This window comes from Lagenorhynchus albirostris, chromosome 15, assembly GCF_949774975.1.
Source record: "Lagenorhynchus albirostris chromosome 15, mLagAlb1.1, whole genome shotgun sequence".
Lineage (NCBI taxonomy): Eukaryota > Metazoa > Chordata > Mammalia > Artiodactyla > Delphinidae > Lagenorhynchus > Lagenorhynchus albirostris.
The window spans coordinates 22,615,802-22,635,783 of record NC_083109.1 but is presented as its reverse complement, the minus strand read 5'-3'; the positions used below and the strand labels follow the sequence as shown (position 1 = coordinate 22,635,783).

The 19,982-nt window shown below is 48.5% G+C and overlaps 1 protein-coding gene across 5 annotated transcripts in view; it reads right to left on the bottom strand.

The window, feature by feature from the left end:
• MTCL2 (microtubule crosslinking factor 2) overlaps positions 1-19,982 on the bottom strand; it is a 70,224-nt gene that overhangs the window by 16,210 nt on the left and 34,032 nt on the right. For all 5 annotated transcript variants that reach the window (XM_060124339.1, XM_060124338.1, XM_060124336.1 and 2 more), the window contains exons 4-9: positions 15,180-15,242; positions 13,328-14,518; positions 11,041-11,187; positions 8,136-8,261; positions 6,676-6,906; positions 912-1,016 (exon numbers count right to left, since the gene is read on the bottom strand). In XM_060124339.1, coding sequence (XP_059980322.1) covers positions 912-1,016; positions 6,676-6,906; positions 8,136-8,261; positions 11,041-11,187; positions 13,328-14,518; positions 15,180-15,242 — 1,863 coding nt within the window. The remainder of the gene's footprint in view (positions 1-911; positions 1,017-6,675; positions 6,907-8,135; positions 8,262-11,040; positions 11,188-13,327; positions 14,519-15,179; positions 15,243-19,982) is intronic.

Sequence of the window (19,982 nt, the reverse complement as noted above, 5' to 3'; positions counted from 1 at the left end):
GAGTCCAGCCTGGGACTCTACCAGGCCTCAGGCAAGTCCCACGACCTCTTCGGGTCATCTCCCCGTAAAACAGGCATACCAAGCCCAGCCCTGGCCACCTCTTAGACTGACACATGACCCAGTCTCACAAAAACACAAAATTCTGTAGTTACAGCAATTATTCAACCTAAATCTGAGCTGGGCCCTGGCTTCTCTGAGGCTCTGCAGCATCTAGGCCTCCATCTTTCTCCTTGCCCAAGATCTGCCTTCTCTGACCCACCGTAGGCCAGATGGGGAGTCTGAACCACGGAAGCTCCCTGACTGCACGACTTGGACCCAGTCTTTTCTCCTGGGCCCATGACCTGTTTCCCACCTGTAACCCAGCTTACTGTGGGTGCCCCTGGGAGCCTGACCCTACTGCTCTATACTACCCCGTGGCTTGATTTGATGGTTCCTGATCCTAGGCCACAAGGCCCTTCTTCATACAACTCACTCAAGCCTGATGTCCTTACCCCCACTATGCACATCCCAAGCTGCAGCCAGACTCAGAATACCTTGCCACATCTCTGTATATACAGTTCTCTTGGTACCGAATGGCCTTTTCCCTATTCTCTATTAGGCAAGCTCCTATTCATCCTTCAAAACCCACCACCTATGACCCCTTCTCTGTAATACCATCCTCTATACTCCAAACAGAATTAACTGCTCTCTCATCTGAGACTCCACAGTCCATCATCTGACCCTCTGTCACTGCCCTGGGGTGACTTACATACCCCATAGCACTGAGCATCTGGGGCCAGTGACCAAGCAATAACCCTCTGCCGCTCCAGTGCCTGGTGTAGGACTGGGGTCAGAAAGCAGCAAGATGTGATCACTAAACAGACAAAGGAACAAATGGACAGGACAGGACTGGAAATGGGCTGAGAACGCACCGTGTTTTGGGTCCAGCTGTCCCCCGTGCAGGTCTTGTTATCAGAATGCTGGGCGTTTAATTCTTCTTCCTCCATTAGCAGGTACAGCTCCTTCATGCTATTTACCTGTTTTTTAAAAACCACACTCAATAGTGGGTAGGAGGGCATCATGCCTGGGGGGTCTGACCCTCAGGGAGAGGGGATACAGGCTAGTGGCCCAGATAGAAAGTGGGCTGCACAGCCAGGCAGGAATAAAGAAAGGGGGTTTATGGACCAAAAGTACCCCAGCTGGGCACTGATTTCCCAGATTTTAACTTTGAGCCCTGGGCACCGTCCAGGTCAAGGAGCACAGCTGGAGAGTCAGACCCTTCTACCCCCCACACCATCTCTTCTGCCCCAAGGACCATGAGGCATCCCTGAGAGCTACTCCGAAATAGCTATGCTGTCAAGGTAGGCACTGTGGTTGGAATAAAGGGCCACAAGGCACCCTCATAATTATAGATAAGGGCAACCAGAGGCTTGGGTGGGCAGAAGGGACCCTTCCTGGGAGTGGAGGGGTCTGCTGCTGATGGATTCTGGGCAGGAGTCGAGAGCCAGCCCAGGAGACCAGGGTCTAGTTTATGACGGGAGTGAAGCAGAAGAAGTGGGTGCTCATTCACTATTCATTTCATTCATTCATTCATTCATTTGACAAATATTTATTGAACACCTACCACGCACCAGGCCCTGTGTTCAGAGCTGGGAATACATCAGTGAGCAAGACAGACAGAAGCCCTGGTCCCCTTGAGCTTCCATTCCAGTAGCAGGAAAACAAACAAATATGTGAAATATTGATACATGAAACATCATTAAATATATGGAATGTTCCATAATAATAAGTGCTATGGAGAAAAAGAGAGCTGGGAGAGGAGCTAGGATGTGCTGCACTGGGTGGTCAAGGAAGGCCTTAGAGAGAAGGCGATATCTGGGCAAAATCCTGAAGGAGGTAAAAAAAATAAGCCACGTGAATACGTGCAGGTTGAGAATTCCAGGTTAAGGTCACAGCAAATGCAAAGGCCCTGAGATGGGAACACATCTATTTGAGGAAGAGCAAGAGAGCCAGGGAGGAAGTGAGAGGTACGGGGACCAAGGCTGGTTGAACAAGCTTTGTAGGGACTTTGGCTTCTACTCTGGTTGACATGGGAGCCAGGGGAGGATTGTGCTGAGGAGGGACACTGGCCTGGCTTTCAGTTTTACGAGATCACTCTAGCTGCTGTGTTGAGATAACTTTATAGGGTAGCGACAGAGCTCCATGCTGCACAACACCAGGGGGCACCATCCACGTGGAGTACACGCGGCCTGGTACCTCCCTGCTTTGAATAGAAGATGCTCGGTGGAAGGGTGCAAGGGCAGAGGCAGGGAGACCAGCTAGGAGGCTACGGTGATAATCCAGGCAAGAAGTGGTGATGGCTCAGATGGGGTTGGTGAGGGGGTAGGCAGTGCAGCTGGGTCAGATTCTGTAGATTCTAGATAGATTCGCAATGTGCAAGAAAGGCCATGTAAGCCAAGGCCTGGACAAGCTCCCCAAGGAGGCAGGTGAAGGTCAAGGAGAGACACGGCCTGAGGGCTGAGCCCTCGGGACTGTTGACGTTAAGGGGTCAGTTCAGGGAGAAAAGGAAGCGTCCAGCCAAGGAGACTGAGGAGGAGCAACGAGTGAGGTGGAAGGAAAACCAAGAGAGTGTGGTGAAATCAAATGAAGAGGGCTTCTGGGGTTCAGGGCAGGCACTGAGCCTGGAAATACGTGGGGTGGAGCAGGGCCTGTGTGAATAAATACCCAGTTCCCTCCCTGGTCACCAGTATCTAAACATACTGACTTTTTTTTTTTTTTTTTTTTGCAGTACGTGGGCCTCTCACCGCTGTGGCCTCTCCCGTTGCGGAGCACAGGCTCCGGAAGCGCAGGCTCAGCGGCCATGGCTCACAGGCTCAGCCGCTCCGCGGCACGTGGGATCTTCCCGGACCGGGGCATGAACCTGTGTCCCCTGCATCGGCAGGCGGACTCTCAACCACTGTGCCACCAGGGAAGCCCCACTGACTTTTGATTATCTGTATACACAGGTGCACAATTCTTTCTCTGAAATTCTTTGGGCTGGGTGTGCTTGGAATTCAGAAGTAATCGGGATTTAGAAAGATAATATGTTACCTACACTGTATATTGTAAAACGGCCCCATCTGGTGAGATACCCTATGCTCGTGGACACCAATATTTCCCCTTCAAACATGTGAGTACTAACAGGAAATGGGGTAAATAAAGGTTCTGCTGCCAAATGAATGTCAGGTCAATTTTTTCCAACTGAGTTAGACCCAACAAAACACAGTTCTCAGAGCTTCTGGATTTCAGAATTGAGGACAAGGAATCAAAGATCTTTATCTGCAGTAGAATGGGGATAATAATTGTTTCCACATCATAGGGTATGTGTAAAAGTGAAATGCAATGATCCAAATAGAGCATTTAACACAGTGCCCACGACACTATAAATATTCACTATATGAGGGTTATCATTCATATATATAGTTTTGTTTGTTTGTTTGTTTGTTTTTGCGGTACACAGGCCTCTCACTGTTGTGGCCTCTCTCGTTGTGGAGCACAGGCTCCGGACGCGCAGGCTCAGCGGCCATGGCTCACGGGCCCAGCCGCTCTGCGGCATGTGGGATCTTCCCGAACTGGGGCGCGAACCTGTGTCCTCTGCATTGGCAGGCGGACTCTCAACTACTGCGCCACCAGGGAAGCCCTCATATATATAGTTTTAATTCTACATGTGTGGACACACATATTCTTTAAAAGTATGAATGTACATCAAGTTTGTTATTTATATGGTTATCTGTATTTTATTATGTACTTGTTTATATGTATTTTATACACATGGGCTTTATATCATTATATCTATGTATTTTTTACAATGTGGGTGGTTATGTTTCTTATCATGTCTATCTCAGTAAGTATGTATATTTTTATTTATTATAAGTATGTATATTATTTTATTTTCTATGGTTACACCTTATTTTTTTCCTAAAGTAAGTTTCTGTTTCTCTCTGTTATCCCAGTACATTGAAATGGCTAGAAAGATTTTCACCAAATATGGAGTTTGCCTGAGACAACCTGATTTAAAATCAGGCTACGTGGCCTGAAAGCAATTCATTTTTTTTGGTGGAGGGGGAAACATCTTCCCTAGCAGCCAAAAGTGGGATTCAGCTATGGAAAACAGTATAGAAGTTTCCCCCCAAATTAAAAACAGATCTCCCATACGATCTAGCAATCCCACTTGTGGGTATATATCCAAAGAAAATGAAATCTGGATCTCTCTATGTTCACTGTGGCATTATTCACAGTAGCCAAGATATGGAAACAACCTAAGTGTGTGTCTATGAATGAACGGGTAAAGAAAAAGTGATAGATACATACAAGGAAATAGTATTCAGTCTTAAAAAAGAAGGAAATCCTGCCATTTGCGACAACATGGACATGGATAAACCTGGAAGACATTATGCTAAGCAAAATAAGCCAGAGACAGAAAGAGAAATACTACAAGATCTCACTTATATGTGGAATCTAATGAAGTCAAACTCATACAAGCAGAGAGCTGAATAGTGGTTGCCAGGGCAGGCGGAGGGGGGAATAAGGAGTGAATGGGTAAGAGTTTCAGTTTTACAAGATGAAGAGTTCTGGAGATGGACAGTGGTGATGGTTACACAGCAATGTGAATGTACTTAATGCCAGTGAACTCTAAACTTAAAAATGGTTAAAATGGTAAAATTTATGTTATGTACAATATATTTTACTATAATATAAAAAAATAAAATTTAAAAAAGTTATTGTATAACTGATTCACTTTGTTATAAAGCAGAAGCTAACACACCATTGTAAAGCAATTATACCCCAATAAAGATGTTAAAAAAAAAAAGTTATTAAGAAAAACAAACTGGGCTTCATCCAGAGGCTTGTGTGGGACTTCCAAACAGGAGGGACAGTCCTAAAGCAGACAGTGGCTTCAAATAGGAGTCCCCAGGTGTCACTAAGAGTGATGCTCGAGGGGCAGCCATGCTGGGCTTTCCAGGTGCTTCTCATAGGGGTGCCTCCATGTCAGACATTCCTGGGAGAGGGCAGCAGGGAGTATGTTCATCTAAAGATGGTAGCAACTCTCTCTAGAGGCCCTTGGGGAGGAGGCGGGTGGCCTATGAGCCCCACTGGGGGTGGGGGAGGAAACTCCTGCTACAGACTCAGGTCTAACCACCATCCCCTGCTCCTGGGACATTCAGGCTACTCTGGGGGACCCCTGACAGGGGTACATGGGGACTGCCACTGGTCCCCATTGGCTCTGGAATGAGTAGCTTGAACCAGAGAAGGGCCAAGCCTAGGCTAGGGCAGAGGTACCTGTACCTAAAAGGCCAAGGCCAAGGTGAGCAGTGCCAACTCAGGTGGGTGTGACTGAGGTATGACGTCCTTACATGCCCCCTTCTCCTAGCAATGTCAACATGCTGATCGTGACAGGAGGAAGGGGATTTGAGGACAAAGGGTCCTGCACAGGCTGAGGGACAAATGGGCCACGTGAGTCCTTCCCAAGCTTCACACATACCCAAAGCTCCACTCGTCATGTTTCCTGCCACACCCATATACTACCTGTACTATCAGTAATGCTTTTAAGTCAACGTACTCTTTCTAGTTAAATAAACATATCTAAAATAGGAAGTTGATATTACTAAAAATGGAAAGCCAGTGTCCATTATCATTGTCAAAGGTAACATTAAGAATAAAATATATTCATAAGTGAAAAATAAGCAGCAATAAAGAACCAACTACTTTTTGTTTGTTTGTTTGTTTTTGTTTTTGTTTTTTTGTGGTACGCGGGCCTCTCACTGTTGTGGCCTCTGCCGTTGCGGGGCACAGGCTCTGGACGCGCCGGCTCAGCGGCCATGGCTCACAGGCCCAGCCACTCTACGGCATGTGGGATCTTCCCGGACCGGGGCACAAACCCATGTCCCCTGCATCAGCAGGTGGACTCTCAATCACTGCGCCACCAGGGAAGCCCCAGAACCAACTACTACTTTTATAGGTAAAATGTGGATGAATCTCAAAGAATTATATTAAGCAAAAGCCAGACACAAAAGACTACACGCACTTGTATGAAGTTCTAGAATAGGCAAGATTGATGCATGGTGTAAGAAGTCAGCAGAGTGCTGACTGCTGGGGTGGGCGTATCCCCTGGGGCACCCGGGAGCCTTCTGGAGCACTGGAAATGCGCTCACTGTGACCTGGGTGATGCTATACTAAGTATCTGCAGCGTGTACACTATAAAACTTCATCAGCTGTACACTTAAGGTGTGTGCACCTTACTGTATATAAATTGTACCTTAAAAGAGTAAAGAACATTCATATGTACTATATGTGCCTATAATGCAGAAACAATGAAACAAGCTCATTAAACGCATCTATATCCTATTGCCAGCTCAAGACTCAGGTCTGTTAAAAAGGGAAACCAACAAATACCAGAGAAGTGTGAAAGACCCACTGGCCCCCTGGCAAGGCCGGGACAGAGTCTGTCGTCTTCACCACGGTCTCCCCGGCATCTGCCACAGCACTCAGTAAAGAGCTGGTTCTCAGCAAACCGATGCTGAAGGAGTGAATGAATGAATGAATGCAAGGATGGACGCTGCAAGCTGATGCTTCGCATCTGAGCCCCAGGGCTAAGTCCCTCCTGTTCTCTCTCCTCTACCCCACCCCACCCCAGTCCCAGTCCCAGGGGAACCATACCTCAAGGAAGTCATCTCCCTCGCTGGGCAAAACCTTGCCCTGCCGCCAGCGCTTGAGGAACCACCTGAGCTTCATGAAGAGCAGGAGGAAGTTGTGCTTGAACTGCTGGGACTCCTGAACCAACATGTTCTTCTCCTGGCTCCAGAATTTCTGCTCCAGCCTCCGCTGCAGGCTCAGACTCTGCAGCTCAAACTCCCGCCGCAGGAGCGCCCTCTGCTGGTCCTCCTTCAGCTGCAAGGGGGACAAGAGGGTGAGCTACCCCAGCTGTCTAGGGGACCCTAACTCATCCCGTTCCAGGCCTCACACAAGGGCCGAGAGGAAATTTCAGGTGGTGCCCGGTGGTGACCCCCGACAGGGATTCCACCACTAGCAGTTCACTGTGTTGAAATAAACAGTTCTGTCAGCTCCTCCAGGGGAGAGAGACTCATAAAAACAGCAGCAATCACAGTAACAATCAGGGAAAGAGCTGGGATCTGAATCGGGCTCTGTCTGATTGTAAAAACCATGACATCATCTAATGAGCCCATACCAGGAACCAACATGAACTCTCACATTCATTGAGGCACCTGGGAGGGTGAGCAGTGATGGCAGGGAGGGGTGACCCACATGCAGAGCAAAGGGCATTCTCGGGGTGAGGAAGGCTGACAGCATTAATACCCTAGTAAGCAACACGGGGTAATGGCTCAGAGAGAGCCAATAACCTGGATTAGAATCCCAGTCCCAAGGACTTCCCTGGTGGTCCAGTGGGTAAGACTCCACGTTCCCAATGCAGGGGGCCCCAGGTTCGATCCCTGGTCAGGGAACTAGACCCCGCATGCATGCCACAACTAAGAGTTTGCATGCCGCAACTAAAGATCCTGCATGCCGCAATGAAGATCTTGCGTGTTGCAGCTAAGACCCGGCGCAGCCAAAGAAATAAAATAAATAATAAAAAAATATTAAAAACAAAGAAAAAAAAGAATCCCAGCCCCACCTTGCCCTGCAAGTGCAACCCTGGGCAAAGCACTTCAGCACTCTGGGCATCAGTTTCCCCACCTGTAAAATGGGGACACACTTCACAGGGGAAAACATGAGGATTAAAGGACATGATGTGTGGCAAGTGCCCTGACATAGAGTAAGGGCTTAATAAATGCTGTCTACTAGCAGAGCTACCATCTTGATTACCAGCCAGGCCTACGGCCTTTCTAATACAGATTTTCAACTCTGATGGGGCAATATTTCATAGATGGGAAACTGAAGCACAGAGAGGCGACAGAATGGGCCTGAGGTCACACAGACAGTCAACGACAAGCCCAGGATTCCAGCCCAGCACAGCTAATGCATAAGCACCAGTGCAGCACGGGGCGAGAAGACACAGGTTTCCCCTGACATTCCTGCCTCTGAAGACCCATGGACCGCTAAGGTTTGGTTCAGGGAAGACAGGTTGCAGTAGGTGCAGGAGAGCACTGGGCACCACCCACCTGCACCACTTTCTGGTTGAAGTTTTCAGCCTCCTCCTTCCGCAGCTGCCGCTCCTGGGAGAGCTGCTCTTGCAGGCCCCGGAGGCTGTCATGTGCTTCGGCCAGCACGAGCTGCAGCTCCTTGATCTGGGGTCGAGATGAGGGACACAGATAAGGAGGAGGGAGAGAGCAGGAGGAGGACAGAAGCTGCAGTCAAAGGAAGAGAGTCCTTTGCAGTAAGTCAGGCCCAAGCTGTCCTTCCAGTATAAACCAGGCATGGCAGCTGTCCCTGCCTCCGTGGGTTGTCATGACGATGAAATGAAACAGTGCACATCAAACCTAGCTATTGTTATAATTTTAGCTTGATAATTTCTTGCAGAAATTTGTAGAAAATAAATACTATGAAAACTCAGTTTAATTCACAAAGATGTTCGTCTCGTTTATAATTGCAGTAATTTACAAACAACTAAGATAAGTTGGGGATCAACCATATGTGTTTAATGGGTCTATACTTATGTTAAAATCCATACAACTGCACACTTAAGGATAGTGCCCTTGGGAATTCTCTGGTGGTCCAGTGGTTAGGACTCCATACTTTCACTGCCGAGGGTGAGGGTTCGATCCCTGGTCGGGGGAACTAAGATTCTGCAAGCCGCGTGGCATGACCAAAAATAAAATTAAATTAAAAAAAAAAAGGATAGTGCCCTTTACTGTATGTATATTATTATGTTATACTTCAGTAAAAAGTAAAAAATATATATACTCAATAGAAAAACATGAAGGACATGGACACACACAAACTAAATGTTCACAGTGGTTAATTATGTGATAATCTTGTGATCTTGACTTTCTTCTTTATATCCTTATGCAATGCTGCTTAGAGACTTTATTATAGTTATTTGTTGTTTATAATGACTATATAATAAAACCTTACAAAAAAGACAATAAAACTCTGCCTTTGGTGTGGGGAGGGGCGGGGGGGATTGGGTTTATAAGGATTTGTAGCTAAACAGGCAAAAAAACTCTATTTTGTTAGAAGTCAGTACGGTGACTAGATGGGGAGTAGAAGGGAGGCTTCCAGGGCCAGGTCATGTTCTGTTCATTGATTTGCTTACACAGTAGTGTTCAGTTTATGAAAATTATTTGAGCTGTACACTTACAATATGAGTGCTTTACTGCATGTATGTTATACTTCACTTAAGATTTCTAAAAGTATTTCTACTAATAAAGGGAAATTTTTATGCTGTCATGTTAAGCAGGAAAACAGAAAAGGGAAATGTCAGCTCCAACGCCTACATAAAAGGTTTCCAGGTATGGCAAGATGTCCCTCTGTGAAAAAACCAAACACTCGTTATCTGGCCAATAATGTAAAAGTTTGGCAATGGAAGGCACTCTGGCTTGAGGTATATCCTGTATGCCTGTTTTTGTTTTTTTGTTTTTAATATTTATTTGGCTGCATCGGGTCTTAGTTGCGGCACACAGAATCTTTTGTTGCGGTGCATGGGCTTCTCTCTAGTTGCGGTGCATGGGCTCCAGAGCACATAGCCTCAGTAGTTGCGGCACGTGGGCTCTCTAGCTGTGGCGTGAGGGCTCAGTAGTTGCAGCATGCAGGCTTAGTTGTCCCGAGGCATGTGGGATCTTAGTTCCCCGATCAGGGATCGAACCCGCGTCCCCTGCATTGGCAGGCAGATTCTCAACCACTGGACCACCAGGGAAGTCCTGTGTATGCCTGTTTTTTATTAAAAATCCTTAAAGGGCTCAATACTACCTATCTCTGGTGTTTTCCTTAAACTCAGTGCCCAACGCGGTGCCTGGCAACTTGTGACTTCTCAGTAAAGAGTGGCTGAAGGAAACAATAATTGAGGGCAGGTAGGAAATTATTTTCTCTGCAGGTGAGCTGGCCTATCTCTTTTTCTCAAAAAATAAGAACTAAGTATCTCATGATTCCTGCCCCCTCCCGTCCTCTTTTGCCATGGCTGCTAGGACACTCAGACCACTTCAAGAGTTTGATCCATCAGCTTCAAGGGAGCTTCTCCCCCTTCACAGTTGCAGACTGGCCTCCCTGGGACCAAAAGTTGGCTTCCTAGGGAAGCTGAGAAGAAAAGGACGCTCAGGTTGGGGCACACATGAGACTCTCCACGGTTCAGGAGTCTCAGGGAAGCCCCATCCAGCCCATAGGAGCCTTTTCCTGTTTCAGGTTCATTATGAAGTGCTGGGGAGAGGCTCAGTAGGCTTGGGAGGGGCTCAGAACCATCCAGAATTGCTCAAGGACCAGGGAATCCTGGAAATCCTACAGCCACCACCCACTCTAATCCTCCCATATTACAGGTGAGGATCTGCAGCCAGAGAGTGGGAACATGCCTGAGGCCACACAGCCTGCAGGTCTCCTGAGGCCAGTGATGTGTCGTCGTCCTCTTCACCCAACATGGACCAGGCCTTACGCTAAGGCTTTTCATGTATTTAATCCTTTCAACAACCCTATGACACATTACCTTTATTTTAAAGGTGAGAAAACTGAGGATCAGAGAAGTAAAGTGACACTTTTACAATCTTACAGCTAGTATACATAGATCCACAATTTGTACCCAGTCAGCCTGACTGTAGAGATTGTTGCCTTCCTGCTAAACTAATTACTGTTTCCATTAAATGACATAAATTATTAACTTCCCTGTGGAATTCAGTAGTATAGGAGAACAAGATCAATTTCCTAAGATAAGTTTATAAACTTCCTTTCATCAGGCCCTGAGAATGGCCCAAACTTCCTTGTCTCCCTCTCAGCCCTTGCTGTCAGGAAGCTTGGAACCAAAGGAAATACTCAAAACCCGTATCATCACCAGCTAAGATTCTCCACAGATCACTCTGCTCTTCAGCGGCCTCAGCCATTCTCCTCCCACCCTCCCCGCTGCCTGCTCAGGCCTATGCCCACCTCAGAGGCATAGGAATCACTGTCTTCAGCTCGGTAAGGCCTGAAGCTCCGGCTGGGGTCGGGCTTGGAGTCCAGGTCGCCGCTGCGGAAGGCCTCTCGTATCCTGGGCTCCCATTCCGGCAGGTCCCTGAGGTCAGGTGGCTGCACCTAGAGGCACAGGCAGAAGAGACTAAAGGTGAGCATGGGGAGGGGACACGGGGGCGCTAGAAACTGCACCCACCCAGGCCTCTGGCTCTGAAAGAGGCCTCTGACCGCACACCTGAGGGCAGGGGCCTAGGTGGATTTACCTCCGAGGCTCAGCCCCAGCCCTGGTTGGCACACTGCGACTGCCCCACGAATGTCTGCTGAAAGGCTGAATGGCTAGTGGTGAGTGAAAACACTGATTCTGTGAATGCCTGTCTTGTGCACAAACCTTCTGAGCCAGCTTCAACTGTCCTCCCACACATGCGGCCCCAGCTCATTCCTACCCCAAGGAGAACCAAGAGGGAGACCCAACATAGGGCAGTCTGCTTGCTTAAGAAAAGCAAGATCGAGGGCTTCCCTGGTGGCGCAGTGGTTGAGAGTCCGCCTGCCGATGCAGGGGACACGGGTTCGTGCCCCGGTCCGGGAGGATCCCACATGCCGTGGAACGGCTGGGCCCGTGAGCCATGGCCGCTGAGCCTGCACGTCCGGAGCCTGTGCTCCGCAACGGGAGAGGCCACAGCAGTGAGAGGCCCACGTACCACAAAAAAAAAAAAAAAAAGAAAGAGCTAAACCTCCCTGTACAGACATGGGAAGACGCCCCTCCCCCAGTGCTCTCAGGATGAAGATCAAACCTCCCGACACTGAGGTCCAGCCGCACTCTTTCCCTTAGTCCTTGGACACATCCTGCTCCTTCTGGCCGTATGCCTTTGCACAGGCTGTTCCCTCTGCTTAGAACACTCTTCCCCTGGTGATCCATCCTTCTGATCTCAGCTCAGATCAGAGGTCCTCCCTGACCCAGGGTCTAGGTCAAGCTTCTCATTCACAGAAGCCAGCACCTTTCCTAGCGAGCCCTCATCTCAGTTTGTGATTTCCCATTCAATGGCATGATGTTTTGATGAACATCTCTTTCCCCACTAGATGATGCAGGCTGGGGGGCAGGAATCATAACTGTTTATTTGCTTACCATGGCACCTCCAGCACTAAGAACAAAAAGCATACGAACCATAAATACAGCATCGTAAATAAATGAACAAATAGATACATTACACAAGAAAAACAAGTTGTGCGGTAGCAGGAGGTATAACATAAAGCAATTTGAGGCAAAAACAAATATATGAGAGTACATGGAGAGAAAGAGTTAGAAGGGCATGCTGTGATGATGGAATGTTCTAGATCTGCACCACTTGACACACGCAGCTACCGAGCCCTTGAAATGTGGCTGAACTGAAGAAGTGAACTGTCAATTATATGTATCGTACCTTTTATTAATTTAATTTTAAGCAGCCCACATGTGCCTATGACAGCACTGCTCCAAAACCAGTGTTAATAGCAAAACCTTGAAGGAGTAAGAAGCAGGGGGGAGGAGGCTTCATCTTTTTACCAGAGGCACTTCTGAAGCTCTTCGCATGTTTATGGATTACTCTTGCAGTGATGCTTTTTGGGGGGACAAGTGCTTTTGCTATTTTAATTTTTCTAACTAGTAGTTTATAGATATCAAGGCTGGACGTTCATTACCTTTAGAAAGCCAAGTTTCTGGCCTTTGCACAGGATCTGACCAAAGCTTTTTTTTTTTAATATAATACTCGTTTTAAAATACAGCGTTGCAAAAGAAACATGAGGAGAAGAAAGGGCGACCTGGCATAAAAGATAGGGCTTTGGAATGAATTCCTTTATCAACAGCAAATAGCTAAGAGAACTGTAGTATATTCACCCCATGAGATCATATTCAGTCATGAGAACACACAAATTATTGCCACCTGAGACAACAAACATAATGATGAGTGAAAAGTCAGGCACAGGTGAGTGTGTTCTGTGTGATTCAATTTATGCAAAGTTCAAAGACAGGCAAAACTGAATCGAGAGGGGTAACCCTTGGGAGTGGGGATAGTGGCTAAAAGGGGACCTGAGGAGGGCCTTCTGGGGTGCTGGTCACATTCTAGTTCTTGTCCTGGGTGACGCTTACACAGGTGTGCTCACTTTGGGAAAATTCATTAAGCTGTGTACTTGTGCTTTGCGTGCCTCTCTGTACGTATGGTTCAGTAAAAAAAAAACCGTACATACATATATAAAAAAAGTAATAGGGCCTGTGACTGGGACATCTTACCTGGAAGTCTGAGCCAAGGTCTTTGGCCAGAAGAATCTCCTTGGAGGGTCCCTGGGAGCCCAAGGCGGGCAGCGTCGAGAAGGGCTCTGGCTGCTCCTTGTTGGGGTCCCCGAGGACCGAGTCCGCCTTCCGCGTGAAGGCGTGGAGCTCCTGCTGGAGCAAGCTCAGCCGCACCAGGAGGGCGTGGATCAGCTTGGTGTCCCTGGGGCCCTCGCTGTTGTTGCCGGGGGCCTCGTGCAGCCGAAAGTCGGCACACTCGTTGTCCAGATACGGGCGGAGGCCGCCCGTGAAGCCGTTGGCATCGGCCACCAGGACGTCGATGGCCTTGCTGACCAGGACGGCCTGCTCCCTCAGCCCCGGCAGCGCCTCGGCCTCCCGGGCCCTGCAGAGCCGGGCGGTGTGGGGTCCGTGGGCCTCGCCGAGGGCCGCGGGCACACACTGGGCCGAGTCCCCGGCCTCGGCGTCCGTCTCCAGCATCGGCCGCGTGCTCTGGCAGGAGGCGAGGTCACAGCGCTGGAGGTTGGAGAGGAGCACCCGGTTCTCGTACTGCAGCTTCTTGACCTTGCCGCTGAGCTCGCCGATCTGCAGCTTGGCGGCTGCCAGCTCCTCCTGCGAGGGCTCGCTGAGCACGGAGCAGCTGTCCTCCGACAGCGTCACGTCCAGCTCGTGCTCCGAGCGGTACTTGGCCAGCTCGCTCAGCAGCAGCTTGTTCTGGTCCTCCAGCTCGGCTGAGGAGCGCCGGAGCAGCTCAGCCTCCTCCTCCACGAACTGCAGGTGTCGCCGCAGCTCCGCCAAGCTCTCCCCGCACTCGCCGCCGCTGCCGCCCAGAGCGGAGAAAGCCAGGCGGGCCTCGGGGCCCCCGCAGCCGCCGCCGTGGTCCTTCATGTCGTCCATCTCGGCCCGCAGGCCGCGGTTTTCCACCTCCAGCTCCACGATGCGGCGGCTCAGCAGGTTGGCTTCCTCCTCCACCAGCTTCAGATGAACCTTGAGCTCGGTCTCCCGCGAGTGGGGTGCGTCCGCCAGCTCCTCGGCCGACAGGGCGCCATCCAGGTCCCCGTAGAGCGAGCGGTACTTGAGCAGCTCCTCCTTCATGCCGTCATTCTCCTTGGCCAGCTTGGTGAGCTTCTTGCACATGAGGGCCGACTCCTCCTTTGCAAAGTGCAGCTGGCACTTCAGGTCGGCACTGTCCTCCTGTGGCCCGAGGGGGAACAGGGACAGGCACAAGCCAGCAAGGTTAGTGTTGGGAGGCTCGGCCACAGCACTTCAGGGAGCACTAACTACGTGCTGGGGACACAGCCCTGGCCCTCAAGGAGCTGTGGGTCCAGAGGGGAAGCAGAGAGGGGGACATACATATTGCAGCACAGATGGGGCACCGCATGTAGCCTGGGGAGTCCAGGAGGGCTTCCTGGAGTAGGCAACATTCTGCCAGGGTCAGTGTTGCTGCTACTACTACTACCATTACTACTGCCGTTTTCTCATCTGTAAAATGGGGCAATAACATTCCCTCCCTCACAGACCATGAAGAAAATTAAATGAGACAATATGTAAAAAGTGCCTGACACCCTGACCATCCAGGACCACTAGAAACTAACTATATTCTATGCCTGACCTGTGCTACATATAGCACTTTCTCTAGCAGAGCATGTGAGAACCATGGGCTCAGGGTGTACTTTGGGGAAGTAAAGTACACAGCGAAGCTAAGAAAGTGAACAAGGGGAGGATGGAGTAGAAACTGGGGCAGGGTGGGCACCTCTGGGGACTCCCCGAGCCACATGGAGTTAGGCCTGGGGCCTTCAGACTGAAAGCTACTGCTGGGGGCTGCACAGAGGCTGTGGAGGCTGACGGGAGGTACCTGCATGGAAGGTTTCTTGTCCGTCTTCCCAAGGGAGCGGGTTCCTCTTTTCTTCAAGGAATGCTGGAGCGAGATTAAAAAAAACTGAACTGAAAGCTCACAGGGTGATGCACATCCAAAGAGCAGTCACAGTGCCTAGGGTTCCGCTGAGGACCCCTGCCCTCCCTGGCCAGCGCAGCCCAGCCATGTCCAGCCTTGACCAGCATCAACTGCTGAGCCAGAGAAGTCTCAAGACCACCCAATGGGTTGCAAATGGGGAACAGGACAGAAGCACTTGAGATGGTTCTGAACCCACCTGCCCAGGGTTCCTCCCCTCTCTCCCACCCCGAAATTGTGATCCAGTTGGGTTGAGCCCAAGACCCAGAAATCTGGGTTTCTGTTCTTGTTTGTCTTTCATTCATTCACCAAAGACTCCCTGAGCACCTATCACGTGCTAGACATAGTTAGGCATGAAGAATACAGCAGGGACCATGACAGACAGGGTACTTGAGGGGGATGCTGGAGTGTTATGCCTTTAGGACTGGGGCACGCATTCCCCTGGCTAAGACCTCAAAGTTGAGTCCCTCCCCCAGCGGTGGCCATTGGCTGAGGGCAACCACCTCATCCAAGGTCTTGTGCCCTCCCTGGGTCGGGGTGCTGGGGGGGGCGGGGAACCCACATCCAGTGACTGGTCCATGCCCCCTTCCCACTTCAGCTCCAGAGCTCCCCATGGGATCAGCTGAGGCCATTGGTATGAATGCTCTGCAGCTCAGCTTCTCCCTCTGCCTCGATCCCTGATGGTGTTATTCCAAGGGGACGTTTCCAGAAGCCTCTTGTATGCAAATCTCCATCTCAGGGGGAATCCTGAGCTCATGGAGCTGACATTCTAGTGAGGACTTTAATTCAGCATGGATACTAATAAACAAAAAGAATATGGTAAAACAGATCATAACTATACAAGACGCTTAGAAATGATGAGGAACTGATCATTTTTTACAATTTAAATGGTAGGTTTTCATGCAGATTAAAGCAAAATAAGCCTATAATAATCATCATGATTCAAAACTACAGAAGCAATAGGGGAAGAAATCGATACATTTGATTAGATAAGCAAATTCGACATGGGAAAAAAAATACCCGAAAAAAAGTAAAAATAGAAATAATTAACTGGGAAAAAATATTTGCAACGTATTACACTGACAAAGGGTTAATATCTTAAATATGTAAAGAGATTCACAAAATAGAGGAAAAAAATCCAAAACACCTATAGAAAAACGGGCTAGAGATATGAAAACCGGTTCACATGCAAAAAAAGATAGATGGCTCCAACCATAGGAAGATGCTCAACCCTAATCATGGTAGAGAAATGTGAATTAAAACTATACTGAGATACAATTTCTCACCTATCAGATTGGCAAAAATCCAAACACCTGACAACACATTCTATTGATGAAACTATGGAGAAACAGGATCACTCATATTTCACTGGCAAGAATGCAAAATGGCACAAGCCCAGTGGAGGGGAATTTGAGGAATTGTTATAAAAATCATTTCTGAACTTTCTCAATGTTTAAAAAAGTCACTCAGTCAGATGCATGAGTCCACTGAACACTTCTTCCCAAGAGAGGGGTGATTCATGTTAGTGGCACATAAAATCACCCTTGGGTTACATGTGACTTTTCAAGTCAGGCAGGTAATTTTCAAGCACGCTCCCAGGTAGTCCAAATACATGGGCTCCTGGTCCCCCACGTCTCACACCCAGTCGCTGAAGGTGAGAACCACTGATCTAATCCAAGCCCCCAGTTTACTGAAGGCTAGAGAGAGGTCCCACAGCAAAACCAGAGCTGACCTGGAACCAGTTCTTTTTTTTTTTTAATGTCTTTATTGAATGTGTTACAATATTGCTTCTGTTTTAGGTTTTGTTTTTTGGCCATGAAGCATGTGGGATCTTAACTCCTGGACCAGGGATCGAACCTGCACCTCCTGCATTGGAAGGTGGTCTTAACCACTGGACCGCCAGAGAAGTCCCTGGGACCAGTTCTTGACAGAGCTCTTGTTCTAGCTCCAAAGACCTGGAAGGAGAAAATGTGCCTTCTTGGACAAGGGACAGCACAGTGGTTCTCAACCTGGGTGCACGTCAGAATTACCTAGGGAAACTTAAAAAGAAAAAGAAGATGCCCAAGGTCCCAACCCCAGAGAGTCTCACATCATTGGTCTGGGTAGGTCCCAGGCATCAGTATTTTTAAATAGCTTCCAAGGTGATTCTAATGTGCAGCTAAGCTTGGAACCACAGAGCCAGGGAGATGAACCCCAGACAGGCTCTTAAGTTCATCTTAGAGCCGAATCAATTCCTAAAGAGACCTTTTGAAATGCAAATGAGGCAAGAAGGCAGAGGCTGATATTTCAGACGCTGGGTGCCAAGAGCAGGGAGCCAGTATTTGAGAAGGACTGATGGAGGATCTTGCCAGGCAAGGAGGAAAGAGTAGGGAAGGCAGGGGTGAGGGCCACAAAACAAGTCCTTCCCCAAAGACCCCCTCCTACAAAAGGGGCCCGGGAAGGGGATGCTCAGAGACCCCTCCTGGAGTGGTGAGGTGGGGGCCCAGGAGTCAGGTGGTCAGGCTTGCAGATCTGGGCCCGCCCATCACAAGCTGATGGGAGGGGCTGTGACCTCAGCTGGGACCCCGTCAACACTGAGTTTATGATCCTGGGTGAACCCCTTCCTCTCTCTGAAACTCCATTTCATCATCTATCAATACAAAACTGAGCCATGGATTAGGTGACCACTGTAGACTTTCTGGAGGAGGGAAGTGGGGTGACAGTAAGGGGAACCAGGGGTCTCCAGGGGCACTGAGAGGTCCCAGCCATCACATATAAAGGAGTGAGATAACACAAAGCCTAAAGCCATGAAAAAGGACAGAGGGAGGGTGAGATTCACGGACACGGTAAAATCTCTGAGACAGCTTGGTGAGCGAAAGGAAACTAACTGCAAAACAAAACCCGCAACCCTAATGTCCACCGACTGATGAATGGATGAACAAAACGTGGCAGAGCCACACAAGGCAGTATCAGCCACGGAAAAGAATGAAGCCTTGCTCGATGCTACAACATGCTTGAAAACATGCTGAGTGAGAGAAGCCCGTCGCAAAAAGCCACATAGCGTATGAATCCATTTACATGAAGTGTTGAGAGGAGGCAAAGCCACAAAGGCAGAACGTAGATGAGTGGCTGCCAGGGAGGAAGAGGAAGAGGGAATGGGGAGTGACTTGGGGTTTCTTTCTAGGGCGAGGAAAATGTCCTGGAATTAGAGAGTGGTGATGGCTGTAAACTCTGAGTATTCTAAAAACCACTGAACTGTATCCTTTAAAAAGCAAACTATATGGTAAGTGAATTATATCTCAGTAAAGCTGTTATTTAAAAAAAAGCTAGAACACGTTACCATTTTTATAAAGATAAGACGTGTGTGTGTGTGTGTATACACGTGTGCACATGTGCATGGTGGGGGAATATGGTCTAAAGAATAAGCACCAGGTTGATAACGATGAGAGTACAGGGAACTTGCACTTTTCTTCCCCCACATTTTTTCAGGAGGGAAGACATAGTCCTCCAGTGTTTTCTCTTTAAAGTTTTTAAAAATTATACAATATTTTAAGAAATGAATTAATATATAAAGACACATTCTCACTGTAAATCTGTACTGTTCTGACGAAGCAGAAGCCCCCCTGTTTACACCCCCATCCCTTCTCCTCCTGAGGGTGACCACAGCTGAGGGTCAGCTGGAGCTCCTTCTAGATCTCTGGCTCTGTGTTTAAAATACTGAAATAGATGGTGTTCTTTTAGACTTTCCTTCCTATGTTTACTCGACTCTGTGATCTTTGACTTTTATAATAAGTACCTTAAAGCAGAAGAAAACCCCAAAACATCCAGCCTTTAAAAAGACAGTCTGTGTTCATGCTATATTATTCTGTATGTTACAGAAACTGTGCATGTAACATAATCCCATCTTTATGAAAAAAATACATAGAGGAATATACATCATATAAGCACAGAGAAAGGCCTGAAAAGACACAAACCAAACCAAATCACAGGTTAGGCTGAGTCAGCCTTCGAATTGAGGGAAGTGGTTAGGGGAGCCTTTCTTCTTTTATTTTATGTATCATTATTATTTCTTACATTTTGGAGGACACACTCACATACTTCAAACTTCAAAAAACCCAAAAAGGGGGCTTCCCTGGTGGCGCAGTGGTTGAGGGTCCACCTGCCGATGCAGGGGACACGGGTTCGTGCCCCGGTCCAGGAAGATCCCACATGCCGCAAAGCGGCTGGGCCCGTGGGCCATGGCCGCTGAGCCTGCGCGTCCGGAGCCTGTGCTCCGCAACGGGAGAGGCCACGGCAGTGAGAGGCCCGCGTACCGCAAAAAAAACAAAAAAAAGAAACAAACCAAAAAGGAATACAGTGAACCCTGTGACCAGCTCTCTTGCCCGAGGCAAGCAGTGCAACCAGAGTCTGACGTGTCCACCCTTAGAGGTATGCTAGGCATGCATTTAGATGTTTTTGTAATGGAATTTTTGCTTCACTGAGCTTATATTGCTTTTTTAGTAAAAAAAAATGCATATATACATTTCAATATGTGTGTGCGCATACGTAGAAAAACGTATTGGAAGTACAACATATTGGGAAGTACTCCCACCCAAATAGTAATTTGGTAATTACTCGGAGGAATTCCCTCTGAATACTGGGTGAAACTTTTTCTCCTTAAGGCTTACTTGTATTTCCTAGTCTTTCTCTACTACGCATATATTACCTGTTGGGTGGGAGGGGAAAGTT